Source organism: Callionymus lyra, chromosome 15, assembly GCF_982586985.1.
Source record: "Callionymus lyra chromosome 15, fCalLyr1.hap1.1, whole genome shotgun sequence".
NCBI classification, from domain to species: domain Eukaryota; kingdom Metazoa; phylum Chordata; class Actinopteri; order Syngnathiformes; family Callionymidae; genus Callionymus; species Callionymus lyra.
Window position 1 is genome coordinate 4558520 of NC_141832.1, and position 16622 is coordinate 4575141.

Here is a 16622-nt window from a genome sequence, read left to right on the forward strand (position 1 = left end):
ACAACACAAGATGTGCCACGAGGATAAAGACGTTTGACAAGTTCAGTCACAATCTTGATCTAGAAGAAGGAATGCAGTCTTGTTCACCTGTCGCTGCCACACCTGTCGCTGCCACACCTGTCGCAAACACAGCTTTATCTCTTTCACTTGTTTATTATCCAGTTTCATCTAGTTTTGTACTTTTCATCCAAACAAGTCTTGGTTCTGATCCGGGTGGTAGTATATCACCATTATACGTTGACTGAGTTGGTAGTCGGCCATCTTGTTCGTATTTATGACGGTGGTTGGACGTTAATCCAGTAGTTGTAACGGCTCAGGAATAAGTGCTACCCAGGCCCCTTTACAAGTTTGGCGGGCCAAGCTTAGAGGTCAATCACCGTATCGATCCACGAGCCTGTCGAACTGGGAGGTGGAGGCCCGGTCCAGGGGGCAAAAATATCCACCATTGCGTACACCCGGGCACAGTCAGACCTCTGGTCTCTGGAGGAGTTCCTGGCCTGAGGGTTCTCGCACAATGACCTACACTTGGAAGGTCCGATCATAACCTGGTCCACCTTCAGTCACAGTACACTCCTCTGGTGCAGAGACAGACTGTGACCACTAGGAAAATCAGAAAGTGAACGCCAGCTGTGGAGGACGCCATCAGAGACTGCTTTGACACCACAGACTGGGATGTGCTGCTGAAGTCTCAAGAGGACATCAAGGGTCAGAAACACTATATAACGGATTATATATTTAGATTTCTGCTCAGACGTTGTCGCCCCTGCTAAGACTGTCCGCTGTTACCCTAATAATAAATTAATTTAACGCCGTTGGTAACAAAGGAGGTCAAGGATGTCCTTAACAGAGAGAAGGCGGCTTTCAGGAGCAGGGACAGAGGGGCCATGAGGCCGGCAAAGCAGGAGGTGAAGCGATGCTGGGGAAAGTACCAACGCTGTAGAAGACTTCCTGTAAAGTTCCAGTCCCGAAATAGATCCGAGCCGAGCGAGCTGAATGATTACAGACCGGTGGCGCTGATGAAGACACTGGAGCGACTGGTCCTCAAACATCTCAGGCCACATGTCCAGCACGCACAAGCCCCCCGGTGTAGAAGATGCCATCCTTCACCTCCTGCATCGGACCTACTCACACATGGATAAAGGAAGTGGCTCAGTGAGGATCCTGATCCTGGACTTTTCTAGTGCCTTTAACACCACCCAGCCCACTCTGCTGCAGGACAAACTGACAAAGATGCATGTGGACCCTGGTCTGGTCACCTGGATCTCGGACTATCTCACTGATCCACCACAGTATGTCAGGCTGGAGGACATCACTTCTGACACTGTGGTGTGCAGTACAGGAGCACCTCAGGGGACAGTACTGGCCCCTCTCCTCTTCACCATCTACACTTCAGACTTCTGCTACAACTCAGAGCTGAGTCTCGTCCAGAAGTATGCTGACGACACTGACATTGTTGGATGCATCAGGGACAACAGCAAGGACGAGTACAGAAGTCTGATACATGACTTTGTGGACTGGAGTGAGAGGAACCGCTTGCAGCTGAACACCTCAAAGACCAAGGAGCTGGACTTTGGGAGGTCCAGGACAAAGCCATGTCCAGTGACAGTAAACTGACACAGACCATGTGTATAAGAAAGTTCAGAGTAGACTGTACTTTCTAAGGAGGGTCCGTTCATTTAAAATCTGCAGGAAACTGCTCTGCATGTTCTACCAGCCTGTGGTAGCCAGTGTTTTGTTCTGAGGTGTGTTGGGTTGGGAACAGAAGTGTCAACAGGTTGGACAGGTTGATCAGGAGGGCTGGCTCTGTGGTTAAAGCTAGACTCACTAGTAAACTCCTGTGCATCATGTTCTATTTGTAGTTTTACGACTAATTCTACTTCTACTTTTACTACTCATTCTACTACGCCTTTTACTATTTATACTACTTATACATTTACTACAAATTCTACTTCTACTTTTGCTACTAATTATACTACTGCTTTTACTACTTATACTTACCCTACTTTAAATAAATAATAAATAAATAATATAATATAATAATAAAAAATTAAATAAAGAGATGTTTGGAAATGTCTGTCAATGGTACAAGAACAAAAATTCACAAAGGGTCCAAAATCACATTAATAGGACGACAAAGAAAAAATTAAGCATACCAAAAGTTCAAAATTAAATAAATAATACCTGACCTACATTATAAATACAGTTAGACATTTCTCTAAAACTTCCATACACCATACCACCTCTGAGTTCAAGCCCAAACAAAACAATCTATTTACTTTTTTTTTTCATTTTTCTCAATTTTATTTTTTATTTTTGTTAAAAAACATTTTCTTTTCACAATTAAATTCTTTTTCTTCTCCCCTTTGTGTGATTTGTTTCTTCTCTGTCAACTCTTTCATCCCTTTCATTGCATACTTTCAGTCGTGATGCAAATATTTGTATTCTTTTTTTATCTGGTTTTAGACACACCCCTGCCATTGGCCCGGATGTAGAGAATTGACCAACATGATGTTCTGAACTCCATTCCACGAACCATATGGTCTTTACCAAATGTTTGGTTAATGGTAGGAAAGGGGGTGATAAGGGTGAAACACATCAATCTGTGTATCAGTGACTCTATTGCCAGGAACCCTATGGACACCCTGGGACCATCTTAGATGAGTTGGATGACATTCAAGGTCGTACAACAACCTTGGCCTTGATAAACATCGACGGTTTCCCCACAATGACCAAAGGGGGATTTGTATGTAAGTAAGTTAGTAAGTAATATTTGTGTAGCGCTTTTCCTTCATGTTTGATGTTGCTTCCACTAAAACACCAAAGTAAATTATAATAATTATAATATTATCCATGTAATTTTAATAGTTTCCTTTGGACTAAGACTCAAAGGTGGTGCTCCATTATTCCAGGTATATTCTTAAGATATTACATTGTAATTTCATTCTGCAGCTTCACTTTGATCAAACGTTGTTTCACAAAAATCTTCATTTTTTGTTGACCTGATCATCATCAATTTCTTTGTTATATTATAAAAAAAATAAAATAATCATTATTCATTTCTTTTCTGAATAGTGTAAAATAGCAGATTAAAATATTCATTATAAAATGATCTATGTTTTATTAATTAATACTGATTATTAATTTGGTGAATAAAAACATATGAATAACTTTAATAAGTAACTACTGTGTGTTAATTTATGATGAATATTGATGGTTAATGTAACTGATGTGAACATCTCAACATGGTCACTGAGGGCCGCCACATGGTCGAACCAGCTGAATCGGGCGTACGCCACCTTGCGGGAATTCTGAACGTTGCACTGCTCTTTTCAGTGTTGATACATATGGACTTTGAAAGGTGAAGAGTTTTACGGATCGAAGAAATGGGAGTTCTTCGACGAGAGCGAATCAGAATTCTCGCTGCTGAGTTTTGTTTGAACTGCAGGTGAGACAGATCCTTCTTGTTCAGACACCAACATAAACTCGAGTAATAAATAATAGACTCTTGTAACCTGAGTTTTCTGGGATGTTATTGAACGTCGACATCATTCCTGCAGATCATCATCATCTGGAACAGTGAGAAAGCTCCGCCCAGTCGGAGCAAGTGGCCGCCCATGCTGGTTCCTCTCACGGTGACGGACGGCAGACGGAAGGTAAGAATCTCGTCCTCTCTGTGACAGGTGTGTCGCTCATGTCCTGACTTTCCCCGATGGCTCATGTTTGTGTCGCAGGCCTCCAGTTGGTTTCTACCTCACGTTGCCATAGAAACGGAAGCTGTGCTGAGCCTGGACGAGGACACGGTTCTGCTGACCAGTGAGGTTTGTGGACACGATGGCGAGAAGGAGGAGCTTCAGGATTGACTCTTGTCGTTCAGGTCAACTTCGCCTTCCTGGTGTGGAGGAGCTTCCCCGAGAGGATCGTGGGTTACCCGCCCAGGAGCCACTTCTGGGACCCCCTTCTACCACAGGTGACCACCTGAAGAACTTCTTCCATCTGAGGCCGACGTGGAGCTGTTGTTCGTCCAGAAAAGTCTCAATAGTCTCCGTTACAGACGCTCGGCATGTGCTGCTGTCAGCTGGACCTCCATCAGAGCCACAGTGTTCAAAAAAGGCTGAAAGTAAAGTCGCTCCAGCTCAACGTGTGGTTCTCTCTTCACCATGTCGAGGGTGAACATCTCCTGAATCCAGGGTTCCATCATCTGAGCTCTAGTCCATCATCACGTCATACTCTGACATGAATGAAGCTCATCACGGCAGGAATAAGATCCACGACTGACACATCAAGCGTTTTATAAACTGTTCAAACACTTAAACATCATCATTAAGAGAAGAATCTCAAGAATAAACCATGATTTCACAGATAATTCAACAGAAGAACATAAATAAAATTAAAATAAATAAAAATAATGACACAAACTGTTTACTAACATTAAAAAGTCAATCAAACACATCAGTTGCACAATGAGAAAAATAAATAAAAGAAAGTGGATTTTGATCAAAAACAATATAATCAATACAAAACAGTTTTTTCAAAACAAAATATTTAGTTCAAGAAAAAATGCATTTAAAGATTTGTACTTTATTTGAACCGTTTTCTTCTATTGAATCATCTTTTTTTTAGTTTAAGCCTTAATATCGTAAAACATTAATTCTTTATTCCTAAAGTTTCTATAATAAAAAATATATCTTTTTAAGTTCAAAAGGTTGGAAGTAGTTTTGTATCGATTGCTTTTATGGTTTACTGAATAATAAAGAAACAAATGTTCAGACGTTAAAGGTTGAACTTCTGATGTGACTCGACAAGAAGTCTGTGAGTCTGAAGCGACCTCTAGTGTTCGCTCTGAGAACAGCAGTTTCATAGGACTGTGGCAACATGTTTCAAACTCTGGATATGTTCGCAGGTACTACCACTACCTGTTCACTCATTACCTGCCCCAGTCCCTGAGAACTCTGGTGGACCGCTCGTGCAACTGCGAGGATATCCTCATGAACTTCCTGGTCTCTGCTGCGACGCACCTGCCGCCAATCAAAGTGGTCCAGAGGAAGCAGTCCCAGGAGCTCCCGGGTCCACAGGTGGGCGCTCCTCTTCCTGAGATCCTGCCGATGCTCTTAGTCTCACACCTTCTCTTGACTCAGTGTGTATGTGTGCATTGGTGTGTGTGTGGGTGTGTGTGTGTGTGTGTGTGTGTGTGTGTGTGTGTGTGTGTGTGTGTGTGTGTGTGAGTGTGTGTGTGTGTGTGTGTGTGTATGTGTATGTGTATGTGTGCATTGGTGTGTGTGTGTATGAGTGTGTGTGTGTGTGTGTGTGTATGTGTGTATGTGTGCATTGGTGTGTGTGTGTGTGTGTATGTGTATGTGTGTACGTGTGCAGGGGTGTGTGTGTGTGTGGGGGTGTGTGTGTTTGTGTGTGTATGTGTATGTGTGTATGTGTGTATGTGTGCATTGGTGTGTGTGTGTGTGTATGTGTATGTGTATGTGTGTATGTGTGCTTTGGTGTGTGTGTGTGTGTGTGTGTATGTGTGCATTGGTGTGTGTGTGTGTGTGTGTGTGTGTGTGTGTGTGTGTGTGTATGTGTGTATGTGTGCATTGGTGTGTGTGTATGTGTATGTGTGTATGTGTGCATTGGTGTGTGTGTGTGTGTGTGTGTGTGTGCGCGAGTGTTTGTGTGTGCTTGAGTGCGTGTGTGTGTGTGTGTGTGTGTGTGTGTGTGTGTGTGTGTGTGTGTGTGTGTGTGCTTGAGTGTCTGCTGTGTCGGGATGGTTGCAGAGCAAAGGAGGTGATTCCACAAAAGGTCAGATAAATAAATAGATTCTAAAATGCAACTCTAGTGTAGTGAAGTCCTTCATGTTTGATTTTGCTTCCACTAAAACACCAAAGTCCTCGTTTTACGACTTTTGAATGCAGACCCTCCCCCATCTGTCTTCTGCTATCTAAAGGCCGGACATTAGCCACACATGGCCGGAGAACCAGAATGACCTCAGAGAACCACAAGATGTCTTTCAGAAGATTAAATGTCATCTTCTTGTTCAATAACATATTTTCATACATCATACATCTCAATATTGTGTTTTCATAAGAAGTAATGTTTGACATCATACTGATCCTTAGAAAGAGCTGGAAAGTTAGGATAAGTTAGCATTATGTGTGAGCCTCAGATCTTTCAATAACGTCAAATAAAAGAAGTTTTAAAGTCAAGACCCAAGAGCACCCCAACGTCAGCGCTTCCAGCCGCCACGCCGTCTGCACCGTGGTCCCTGCCAAGTCACTCCAAAACGCAACTGGATCCAGGGCCTCGGCTTCTTGAGCCTGCTGCTGCTCATCTTCCTCCTCCTTCTCACCTTAACCTCCTCGTCATCATCACTCCTTCCTCTCTCCTCTCGACGACGTAAGAAACTGTAACATTTTCACTCATGCATTGGTTGATGTGTTTGGATTTTTCAAATTGATCCGAGGTCGCAAGATTAGCTTAAGATAAGTTGTAAAGCTTTCCCAGAAGTTGACCATTATCAAAGCCTTCAAGTCCGTTACGTTCTGAGTAATTATTATTGCTCCATCTTGGAGTGTGATCCAAGATGGCGCCGCACGAGCAGCAGCTGGTTACAACAGCTCCCTCTTTCTTCTTACTTTTTATTACACTTTTTCCTTTTTTTTGGCGTCTTTTTAATTTTTAACTTTCAAGTGCAACACCATCCAGCCGGCGCTGCTAAGGAAGAAGATGGAGGACGCAGGAGTTGGGACACAGCTGGCAGCATGGACGATGGACTACCTCACCAACAGGCCGCAGTATGTGAGGCTGCAGGACTGCAGGTCTGAGGTGACCATCTGCAACACCGGGGTGCCTCAAGGGACAGTGCTGTCACCTTTCCTTTTTTCCCTCTACACGGCGGACTTTACCTATGACTCCAGCAGCTGTCACCTCCAGAAGTTTTCTGACGACTCGGCCATTGTGGGCTGCGTGTCTGGGGGGGGCGAGCTGGAGTACAGGTCAGTCATCAAGGACTTTGTTGACTGGTGTGAGAGCAACTACCTTTGCTTAAACAGTCCCCACCACATCAACCGGTGAGCATCCAGGGCTCGGACATTGAGCTGGTGGACAGCTTCAAATACCTGGGTGTTAAACTCAACAATAAACTGAACTGGTCCACACACATCAACGCCGTGTACAAGAAGGGCCGAAGTCGCCTCCACCTCCTGGGGAGACTGAGGTCCTTCGGAGTGTGCAGACCACTTTTAAGGACCTTTTATGACTCCGTGGTAGCCTCTGCTATCCACTACGCTGTGGTCTGCTGGGGAGCAGGCAGCACGGACCGGGACAGGAAGAGACTGAACAGGCTGGTCACGAGGGCCGGCTCTGTCCTGGTCCGCTCGCTGGACTCGGTGGAGGAGGTGGGAGAGAGGAGGACACTCTCCAGACTATCCTCCATCAGGGACAACGCTCTCCACCCACTGCACCAGACCGTGGAGGAGCTGGCCAGCTCCTTCAGTGGCAGGCTCAGGCACCCCCAGTGTAAGACGGAGCGTTATAGAAGGTCCTTCATCCCAACTGGTGTCAGGATATTTAACTCTCTACTTTAAATATCTTGATGCTAATCCGTAGCGTGTTTTTCTTCTTGTGTGTTTTTTATTTTTGTTTTTTTTCCCGTTTTTATTTCTATTTTATTATATTTTATTCTATTTTATTTTGTTAATAGTGTTAAATTTCTAATTTTTGTAAATAATTGTATATTCTTAAGATCGTTTTTATTTTATTTTGTATTATCTCTTTTATTATTTCTTATTCCTTGCACTTTATTTTTTAAACTGCGCTGTTGTGAAAGTGTGTTTCCCCTCTGGGGATGAATAAAGCTTTTCTATTCTATTCTATTGTTCCTTCCATGATATCAAAGTAAGCATCATCGTTCCATTCCATTGTTCTTAACTGTTCTTCCTCTTCTCTTTGTTTCTGTCAATAAATCCTATAAAAAGTACGTCAGTTGCCTTTAAAACTTTTCATATTTTTGTATAATCAATTTAGAAGCCTCTTACTCAGTAAAGAACATTAATCACGACAACAAGTAGTGACTTCAGTAAATGAGATTGATTTATTAAACTAGTGTTTCATAATTATTATTAAGGCCACTTAATTAATTATTATCACGTAAATGTAATAGTTTCCTTTGGACTAAGACTCAAAGGTGGTGCTCCATTATTCCAGGTATATTCTTAAAATATTACATTGTAATATTTGTAATAACCAGAGTGCTGGTCGTTCTGTTAAAATTTAACCCTATATTTACTACACTTCAATACTATCAATACTATCAATACTACACAGTTCTCGCTTAAGTTATTTCTAGAATTAACCTGACAGTTTTCCAGTAAAAAACATACCACTCACAGAGCAACATTGAGACTAAATGAAGATTCTGGGAAGTCAAAGTCAAAGACTTTAGAGATACAGGTCTACCATCAGGGGAGAGCAGTCGAATATCAACGAGCGAGACGTCTCCCTGAAGGTCAGAGGTCACAGACAGCAAGGGTAGGACATCTTCACTACACAAACGCTTATGACCACCTGTTCAATGTTTCAGAAGCTTTTTTTTACATTTTTTAAAACTTTTACAACAAACTATTGAAGAGTAAATGATGTAACCGGTTTTTTTTTTTAGTTGCAATTAAACTTCACACTATCACAACACCAGAGTCAGGTGCTGGACAATACTACACATATATATTTGTTACTACACTATCATAAAACCAGAGTGAAGTACTGGACAATACTACACATATATACTTGTTACTACACTATCACAACACCAGAATCAAGTACTCAACAATACTACACATATATACTTGTTACTACACTATCACAACACCAGAGTCAAGTACTCAACAATACTACACATATGTACTTGTCACTACACTATCACAACACCAGAGTCAAGTACTGGACAATACTAGAAATATATACTTGTTACTACACTATCACAACACCAGAGTCAAGTACTGGACAATACTACACATATATACTTGTTACTACACTATCACAACACCAGAATCAAGTACTGGACAATACTACACATATATACTTGTTACTACACTATCACAACATCAGAGTCAAGTACTGTACAATACTACACATATATACTTGTAGCTACACTATCACAACACCAGAGTCAGGTGCTGGACAATACTACACATATATATATATTTGTTACTACACTATCATAAAACCAGAGTCAAGTACTGGACAATACTACACATATGTACTTGTCACTACACTATCACAACACCAGAGTCAAGTACTGGACAATACTAGAAATATATACTTGTTACTACACTATCACAACACCAGAATCAAGTACTGGACAATACTACACATATACACTTGTTACTACACTATCACAACATCAGAGTCAAGTACTGTACAATACTACACATATATACTTGTAACTACACTATCACAACACCAGAGTCAGGTGCTGGACAATACTACACATATATATATATTTGTTACTACACTATCATAAAACCAGAGTCAAGTACTGGACAATACTACACATATGTACTTGTCACTACACTATCACAACACCAGAGTCAAGTACTGGACAATACTAGAAATATATACTTGTTACTACACTATCACAACACCAGAATCAAGTACTGGACAATACTACACATATATACTTGTTACTACACTATCACAACATCAGAGTCAAGTACTCAACAATACTACACATATATACTTGTCACTACACTATCACAACACCAGAGTCAAGTACTCAACAATACTACACATATATACTTGTCACTACACTATCACAACACCAGAGTCAAGTACTCAACAATACTACACATATATACTTGTTACTACACTATCACAACATCAGAGTCAAGTACTGTACAATACTACACATATATACTTGTAGCTACACTATCACAACACCAGAGTCAGGTGCTGGACAATACTACACATATATATATATTTGTTACTACACTATCATAAAACCAGAGTCAAGTACTGGACAATACTACACATATATACTTGTAACTACACTATCACAACACCAGAGTCAGGTGCTGGACAATACTACACATATATATATATTTGTTACTACACTATCATAAAACCAGAGTCAAGTACTGGACAATACTACACATATGTACTTGTCACTACACTATCACAACACCAGAGTCAAGTACTGGACAATACTAGAAATATATACTTGTTACTACACTATCACAACACCAGAATCAAGTACTGGACAATACTACACATATATACTTGTTACTACACTATCACAACATCAGAGTCAAGTACTCAACAATACTACACATATATACTTGTCACTACACTATCACAACACCAGAGTCAAGTACTCAACAATACTACACATATATACTTGTCACTACACTATCACAACACCAGAGTCAAGTACTCAACAATACTACACATATGTACTTGTCACTACACTATCACAACACCAGAGTCAAGTACTGGACAATACTAGAAATATATACTTGTTACTACACTATCACAACACCAGAGTGAAGTACTGGACAATACTACACATATATACTTGTAACTACACTATCACAACACCAGAGTCAAGTTTTGGACAATACTACACATATATATTTGTTACTACACTATCATAAAACCAGAGTCAAGTACTCAACAATACTACACATATGTACTTGTCACTACACTATCACAACACCAGAGTCAAGTACTGGACAATACTACAAATATATCCTTTTACTACACTATCACTATATATCACTTTATATCGTATCCTTGTATCGTGATACGTATCAACACAATCTTGACAAAGACACACTCTTACTTACAGGGACATCCTCAGATGTGTGTAGTACTTCAGGGATACATGAGTAAGTCGTACTTTCTGTGGACTCATTCAAGTGTCAGGTTTATTTACGGTGCAGCAAAATAAGTCTCAGAAGTAACTTTGAGTGACACAGTAACTTCCAACATATCTTTTTATTATAATTCCAATAAAAATACATAAAAAACATTATATATAAAAAATAAAAAATAAATATAAATGTTGTTATAATAATATAATAATCTTGTCAGATTATTCGATTTGAATTTAAATTCAAGCTGTGAAACTACCACTAGAAGGAAACTAAACACTGTTTCTTGTTGATCATAACCACACGCACTCTGCTGTGATTGGTCAAGCACAGAGGTTTGCATGGAACCTTTGTTTGTCGTGAAAAACAAATATTATATGATCGGTAGTTTATAAAAGTAAACCAACCAAATGTTTCTGATGAGACTCACCTACAAACATGGATATGTGTTTGTGTGTTGTGTTGTGTTGTTCCGGCTGTGAAGAGATTTTCTACCTCCTGGACGGAATCTTTTCATTGTTCCTCCTCAAAGTGACGCACTCTGGCGCAGCGGCGTCAAGTGTTGCTGTGTGAGGGTCACACTGGCCCTGATGTCACGCTTTCATATTCCCTTTGTTGCAGCAGAAGCTCTCAGGGATTGTGTGACCCAGCAGTGACCCTCGCACACTTAAGTTTTTTAACTTTACCTTCACTAAGAGTTTAACTTCAAGTAAATGTTCTTCTCTCCAAGACGCAGTAACTTCTCATCATGACCGTGTTTTACACTCATTACTTTATAAAGTTGCTCTGAAATCTGGATGAACGAGAGGTTACGAGAGTCCATTATGACGTAATAGCCAGCTTATACAAACACACACATACAATGTTTGAATAATACAATAATATAAATATATAATATAATATAAAACAATAATATGAATGTTTGTAGAACCAACACAGACCCAGACAGTCCCACTTCATCCCTCAGTCTACTTAGCAGGATCTGGTGATCAACTGTGTCAAAGGCTGAGGACAGATCCAAGAGAACCAGACCAGTGGATTTACCCGAGTCAGCCGACATCATGATGTCACTGGACACTTTCAATAAAGCTGTCTCCGTAGAGTGATGTTTACGGAAGCCAGACTGAAACTTCTCATGGATGTCGCTCTGATCCAGGAACAGCTGCTCAGACACCACCTTCTCCAAGATCTTGGACAAGAAAGGGATCTTAGAAATAGGCCTGAAATGACTGAGGTCAGTTGGGTCTTAGCCTGTTTTTTTGAGCAGAGGCTCCACAATGGCATGTTTAAATGTATTGGGAAAAACCCCTGAGGAAAGGGAGAGGTTCACCATATTGGTAACCCAGGGGCCAATTACATCAAATACTTTGATAAAAAGCCTACAAGGAAGGACGTCAACTGAGCAAGAGGAGGGTTTCATCTTGTTCACTAGTGCCAAAGATACAGCAGTGAAGGAGGACCAAGAGGAGGAGAGGGGCTCAGAGACAGTAGGGGTTCCAAATAAAGGGGGAGATTTTCTCTTTGATCAATTTAATTTTGTCAATGAAAAAATCTCAACAATGCATTGCTGTCAGCTTCACAGAAGAAAGGCGGGATTTGAGGAGCAGGAGACACGAGAGAATTAATCGTGTCAAACAACACTTTGGGGTTTTTCTTATTTGCTGCTACCAGTTTTCTGTTTTAATCAGATATATCAGTTTCTGTCATCTCATTGTAAGAAGACATCAGATCCCTGAGGTGAAGTCTGTGCACCTCAAGTTTAGTGGACTTCCATCCATCATCTTTCGACAAAGTCTCTTCAGACTCAGGAGATCACCATTTGTCCAAGGGCACCGTTTTTTCTAAATTCTCAAGTTTGATTTAACAGGTGCCACTTGATCCAGTATTTCAACACAATGATCAGTGAACCAGTGACTCAAGTTGTCCACATTTGGGCAGTCATCAAAGTAAAGAGGGTCAAACATAGCAGAAAAACTGTCTGCAGTATCAGCTGAGATGACACGTCTCTGAGACCTAACTTTCAAAGGCTTAGGTTCAGGGATGAAGTCCAGGTTAAATGTTCCCTTTTTGATGAGTGGGCTCAGAAACATGTTGCTCAAAATTAAAGGCTTCTTTTAAAGTTAAAAGTTCTTTAGCAGAACAAGATGTGACGTCATCAACATGAAGATTAAAGTCTCCAAGAATAAGAACAGATTCCATTTGAATAATGGAAGATAAGAAGTCACTGAAGTCTTTCAAGAACACCACCACAGTCCCAGGGGGGCGGTAGATTGACACACAATAGAAAGGTCTTATAGAACCAACCAAGATCGTTTGAGACTCAAAATAAGTGAATTCCTGTGTCTAATCATTTTGCAAGAACTCTCCTTAAAAACTGTAGCAAGACCTCCCCTACAACCAGAGAGACGAGGCTTCTCCAGGACAGCGCTCCCTACTGGACAGAGTTCGTTAAGATGAATAAACTCTTCCTCTCTCTGCCAAGTCTCATAAAGACATAATAAATCCAAATTAACTCTTGTGAAAAGATCATTAAGAATAAAGGATTTATTAGTAATGGAGCGAACATTCAGAAATAGAAACAGGGTGTGTGAGTGTGTGTGTGTTTGTGTGTGTGTCTACATCATATCCACCTGAAGTCTGTGTAACCGCCGGACTTTTTATAAAGCAGTGGAGACTGAAGAGGGAATTCAAGGTTAGAAGACGAACATGTCATTAGTTTGATTATTATTCGCTCTCGTTGAGCACATTAACGTTATGTTGTCTTTTAATAAACTATGGCAGCAACTTTAATGCTTTCACTAGGAACCTTTCTGCATGTTTCCGGTCGGACCGTTACTCGTGTTACACCAGTGAAGAGGTTTTACCGTCTATAAAAGCTTGTTCCTCCTTTTGAAAAGGTTGGTGTCATTGGAAAGCTTAACGACGAAACAGAACAAATGTGTTAATTATATTCATCATTTTTAATTGATTCATTGATGAATGGTCAGGTAGAAAAAACACTCAAAATATGCATAGAAAGAACAAATGAATATCCCACATCGAGCAAACACAAGTTGTAAATACACAGAAACATGGAACATAGGTATGATGTATTATTTGTACTTTTTAATTGATAACGTTTTGAAATTAGAATTGGATACGACGGAAAATATCAGTTAAGAAATAAACAGAAAAAAAGAGCTTCCCTTATATAATGATGTAAATATTGTATTTTATAATCCTTCAATTCCAAAGTTTTACATGCAAAACTAGATACATTTTTGGATTATAAAGACATTAAACTACCATAACTATTACGATAACAATGCTGCTGTACATCAATACTTTCAGAATAATAGGTGCAATCAAGTCATTAAGGTTCAACTCTATCTGAGGTGCAAGAATCAACAGGTTATATGTAAGTTATATATTTGTAATAAACATGCTCGTCTAAAGTTCTCAAGAAATATATACAATGTCAGTCCATTAAAGAAATGACATATTTTAGCGTAGAAAGGAGGCCCCACACTCAAGGTCAGCACCAAGTTCATTCTTTGAAACGTTTCTATTGCAAAATCATAAGATTCAGCCCAACATGCAACAGTGTAATTGTTTACTTGTCCTTTTCTTTTCTTAACTTTCTCAATGCTTCCCTAGTAAACTATCTTTTCTTTGGTTTCAGCATTAAACCAGGTCAATGTTACGACCTACTGCATAACCAGGTAACATATCGACAAAGGTCAACCGTGGAATTTTCACTGAATTCTGAAGCAAACATTGTTTTGATATTATCTATATCGACATCTTTCAATTTCTTCTCCACCTATTTCGTTTGCTTTCTTTTGTTTCTTCATGGCTGCTCCATTTGAAAGTTCACGGCGAACTTGAACTTGTTTTTGGCGGGGGGTCTTTGGCTTCTTTCCAACTATACACACAGCCCAGCTGATGTTTCTTGTACGGCTGGTCAAGGTATTCAATGACATGATTTTTCCATCGATGCGTTCTTTGAACTTTGTTTGTCAGCGCTGAACATTCCTACCAGTTCCTCGGCATCGATATTGTTTGAACGAGCTGAGTTTCTCGCTGAAGATCCTCTGTAGTCTCCATATCAATATATCTTTTGTAATGTCTTTCGAGGACAGAAATAACATTAAATACCTTTCACCAACTAGCACTGACTCGTGTGAAGTAAATAGATGTCATTGCCATGATATACAGGTATTATGTCAAACAAGGATAGGTTCGAGCCATCCCTGTTACAACATTCAATAAAAACTACTAACACTACCTCAACACTAACCAACTTAGTCCAAATGAAGACTTTTATTGTAGAGAAAAAAAAAAGGTTTTAACTGTATAGAACAATAAATGTTTTGATTTGAACTGAATTGTTCATAGTATAATTTGAATAACTAGCCAGCACATACAGTATGTGTTCTGTGAAAGCAGGTGCAGGTAAAGTCATCATCATTTCATCTAATCTGTGATCAGTCGGCAAGAGGAAAATCTGCTGTTGATGAGGTTTGACAAGGTTTTACAAGGAAACACTGATCCCAACCATCACAATGAACAATTAGGCAGGTGAACCTGATATACTGAAGACAAATTGATCATAAAGAGATGAACTGTTGCCTATATTATTTATTTATATCTTATAGTCACTGTTGAAGTCACAGAATCAACACACATTATAAACTCCTTCAATAAATTGATAAATCAAAATCAACTAAAAGAAGGTTGTCATGATAGAAAGTTAAGTTTACCATCCCCCCCTCCTTCTGCACCTGCACGAGACACGCCCCTACCGCATGAAATTCGCAAGACACGCCCCTTTTGCGCGAAATTCGCAATACACGCCTCTACCGCGCGAAATACGCAAGACACGCCCCTACTGCGCTAAATTTGCAAGACACGCCCCTACCGCGTGAAATTCGCAAGACACGCCCCTACCGCGCGAAATTTGCAAGACACGCCCATACCGCGTGAAATTTGCAAGACACGCCCCTACCGCGCGAAATTTGCAAGACACGCCCCTACCGCGCGAAATTTTTCAAGACACGCCCCTACCGCGCGAAATTCGCAAGACACGCCCCTACCGCGCGAAATTTTTCATGACACGCCCCTACCACGCGAAATTCGCAAGACACGCCCCTATTGCGAAATTAGATGACCTGTGTGAGACAGATGGAGAGGATGCAAGGAGGAGAAGGTGAACTTTTGAAGAGGGCAACTGACACCTGATGACAGCGAGCAACTGACACCTGACGACAGCGAGCAACTGACACCTGACGTCAGCGGGCAACTGACACCTGATGACAGCGAGCAACTGACACCTGATGACAGCGAGCAACTGACACCTGATGTCAGCGAGCAACTGACACCTGATGACAGCGAGCAACTGACACCTGATGACAGTGAGCAACTGACACCTGATGACAGCGAGCAACTGACACCTGATGACAGCGAGCAACTGACACCTGATGACAGCGAGCAACTGACACCTGATGACAGCGAGCAACTGACACCTGATGACAGCGAGCAACTGACACCTGATGACAGCGAGCAACTGACACCTGATGACAGCGAGCAACTGACACCTGATGACAGCGGGCAACTGACACCTGATGACAGCGAGCAACTGACACCTGATGACAGCGAGCAACTGACACCTGATGACAGCGAGCAACTGACACCTGATGTCAGCGAGCAACTGACACCTGATGACAGCGAGCAACTGACCAAACTGCTTTTGGCAGTGGAGAAGGGGACTCTATCACAGTATCAAGA

At 40.9% G+C, this 16622-nt stretch overlaps 1 protein-coding gene across 1 annotated transcript; it reads left to right on the forward strand.

Moving 5' to 3' along the window:
* Window positions 1–3242: 3242 nt before the first annotated feature.
* On the forward strand, window positions 3243–11501 carry LOC148064548 (exostosin-1c-like). The gene is made up of 7 exons (XM_087809714.1): window positions 3243–3287; window positions 3558–3653; window positions 3732–3818; window positions 3875–3967; window positions 4052–4143; window positions 4901–5072; window positions 11478–11501. The coding sequence occupies exons 1-7, from the start codon at window positions 3243–3245 to the stop codon at window positions 11499–11501; spliced, it is 609 nt and encodes a 202-aa protein (XP_087665840.1).
* Window positions 11502–16622: the final 5121 nt, after the last annotated feature.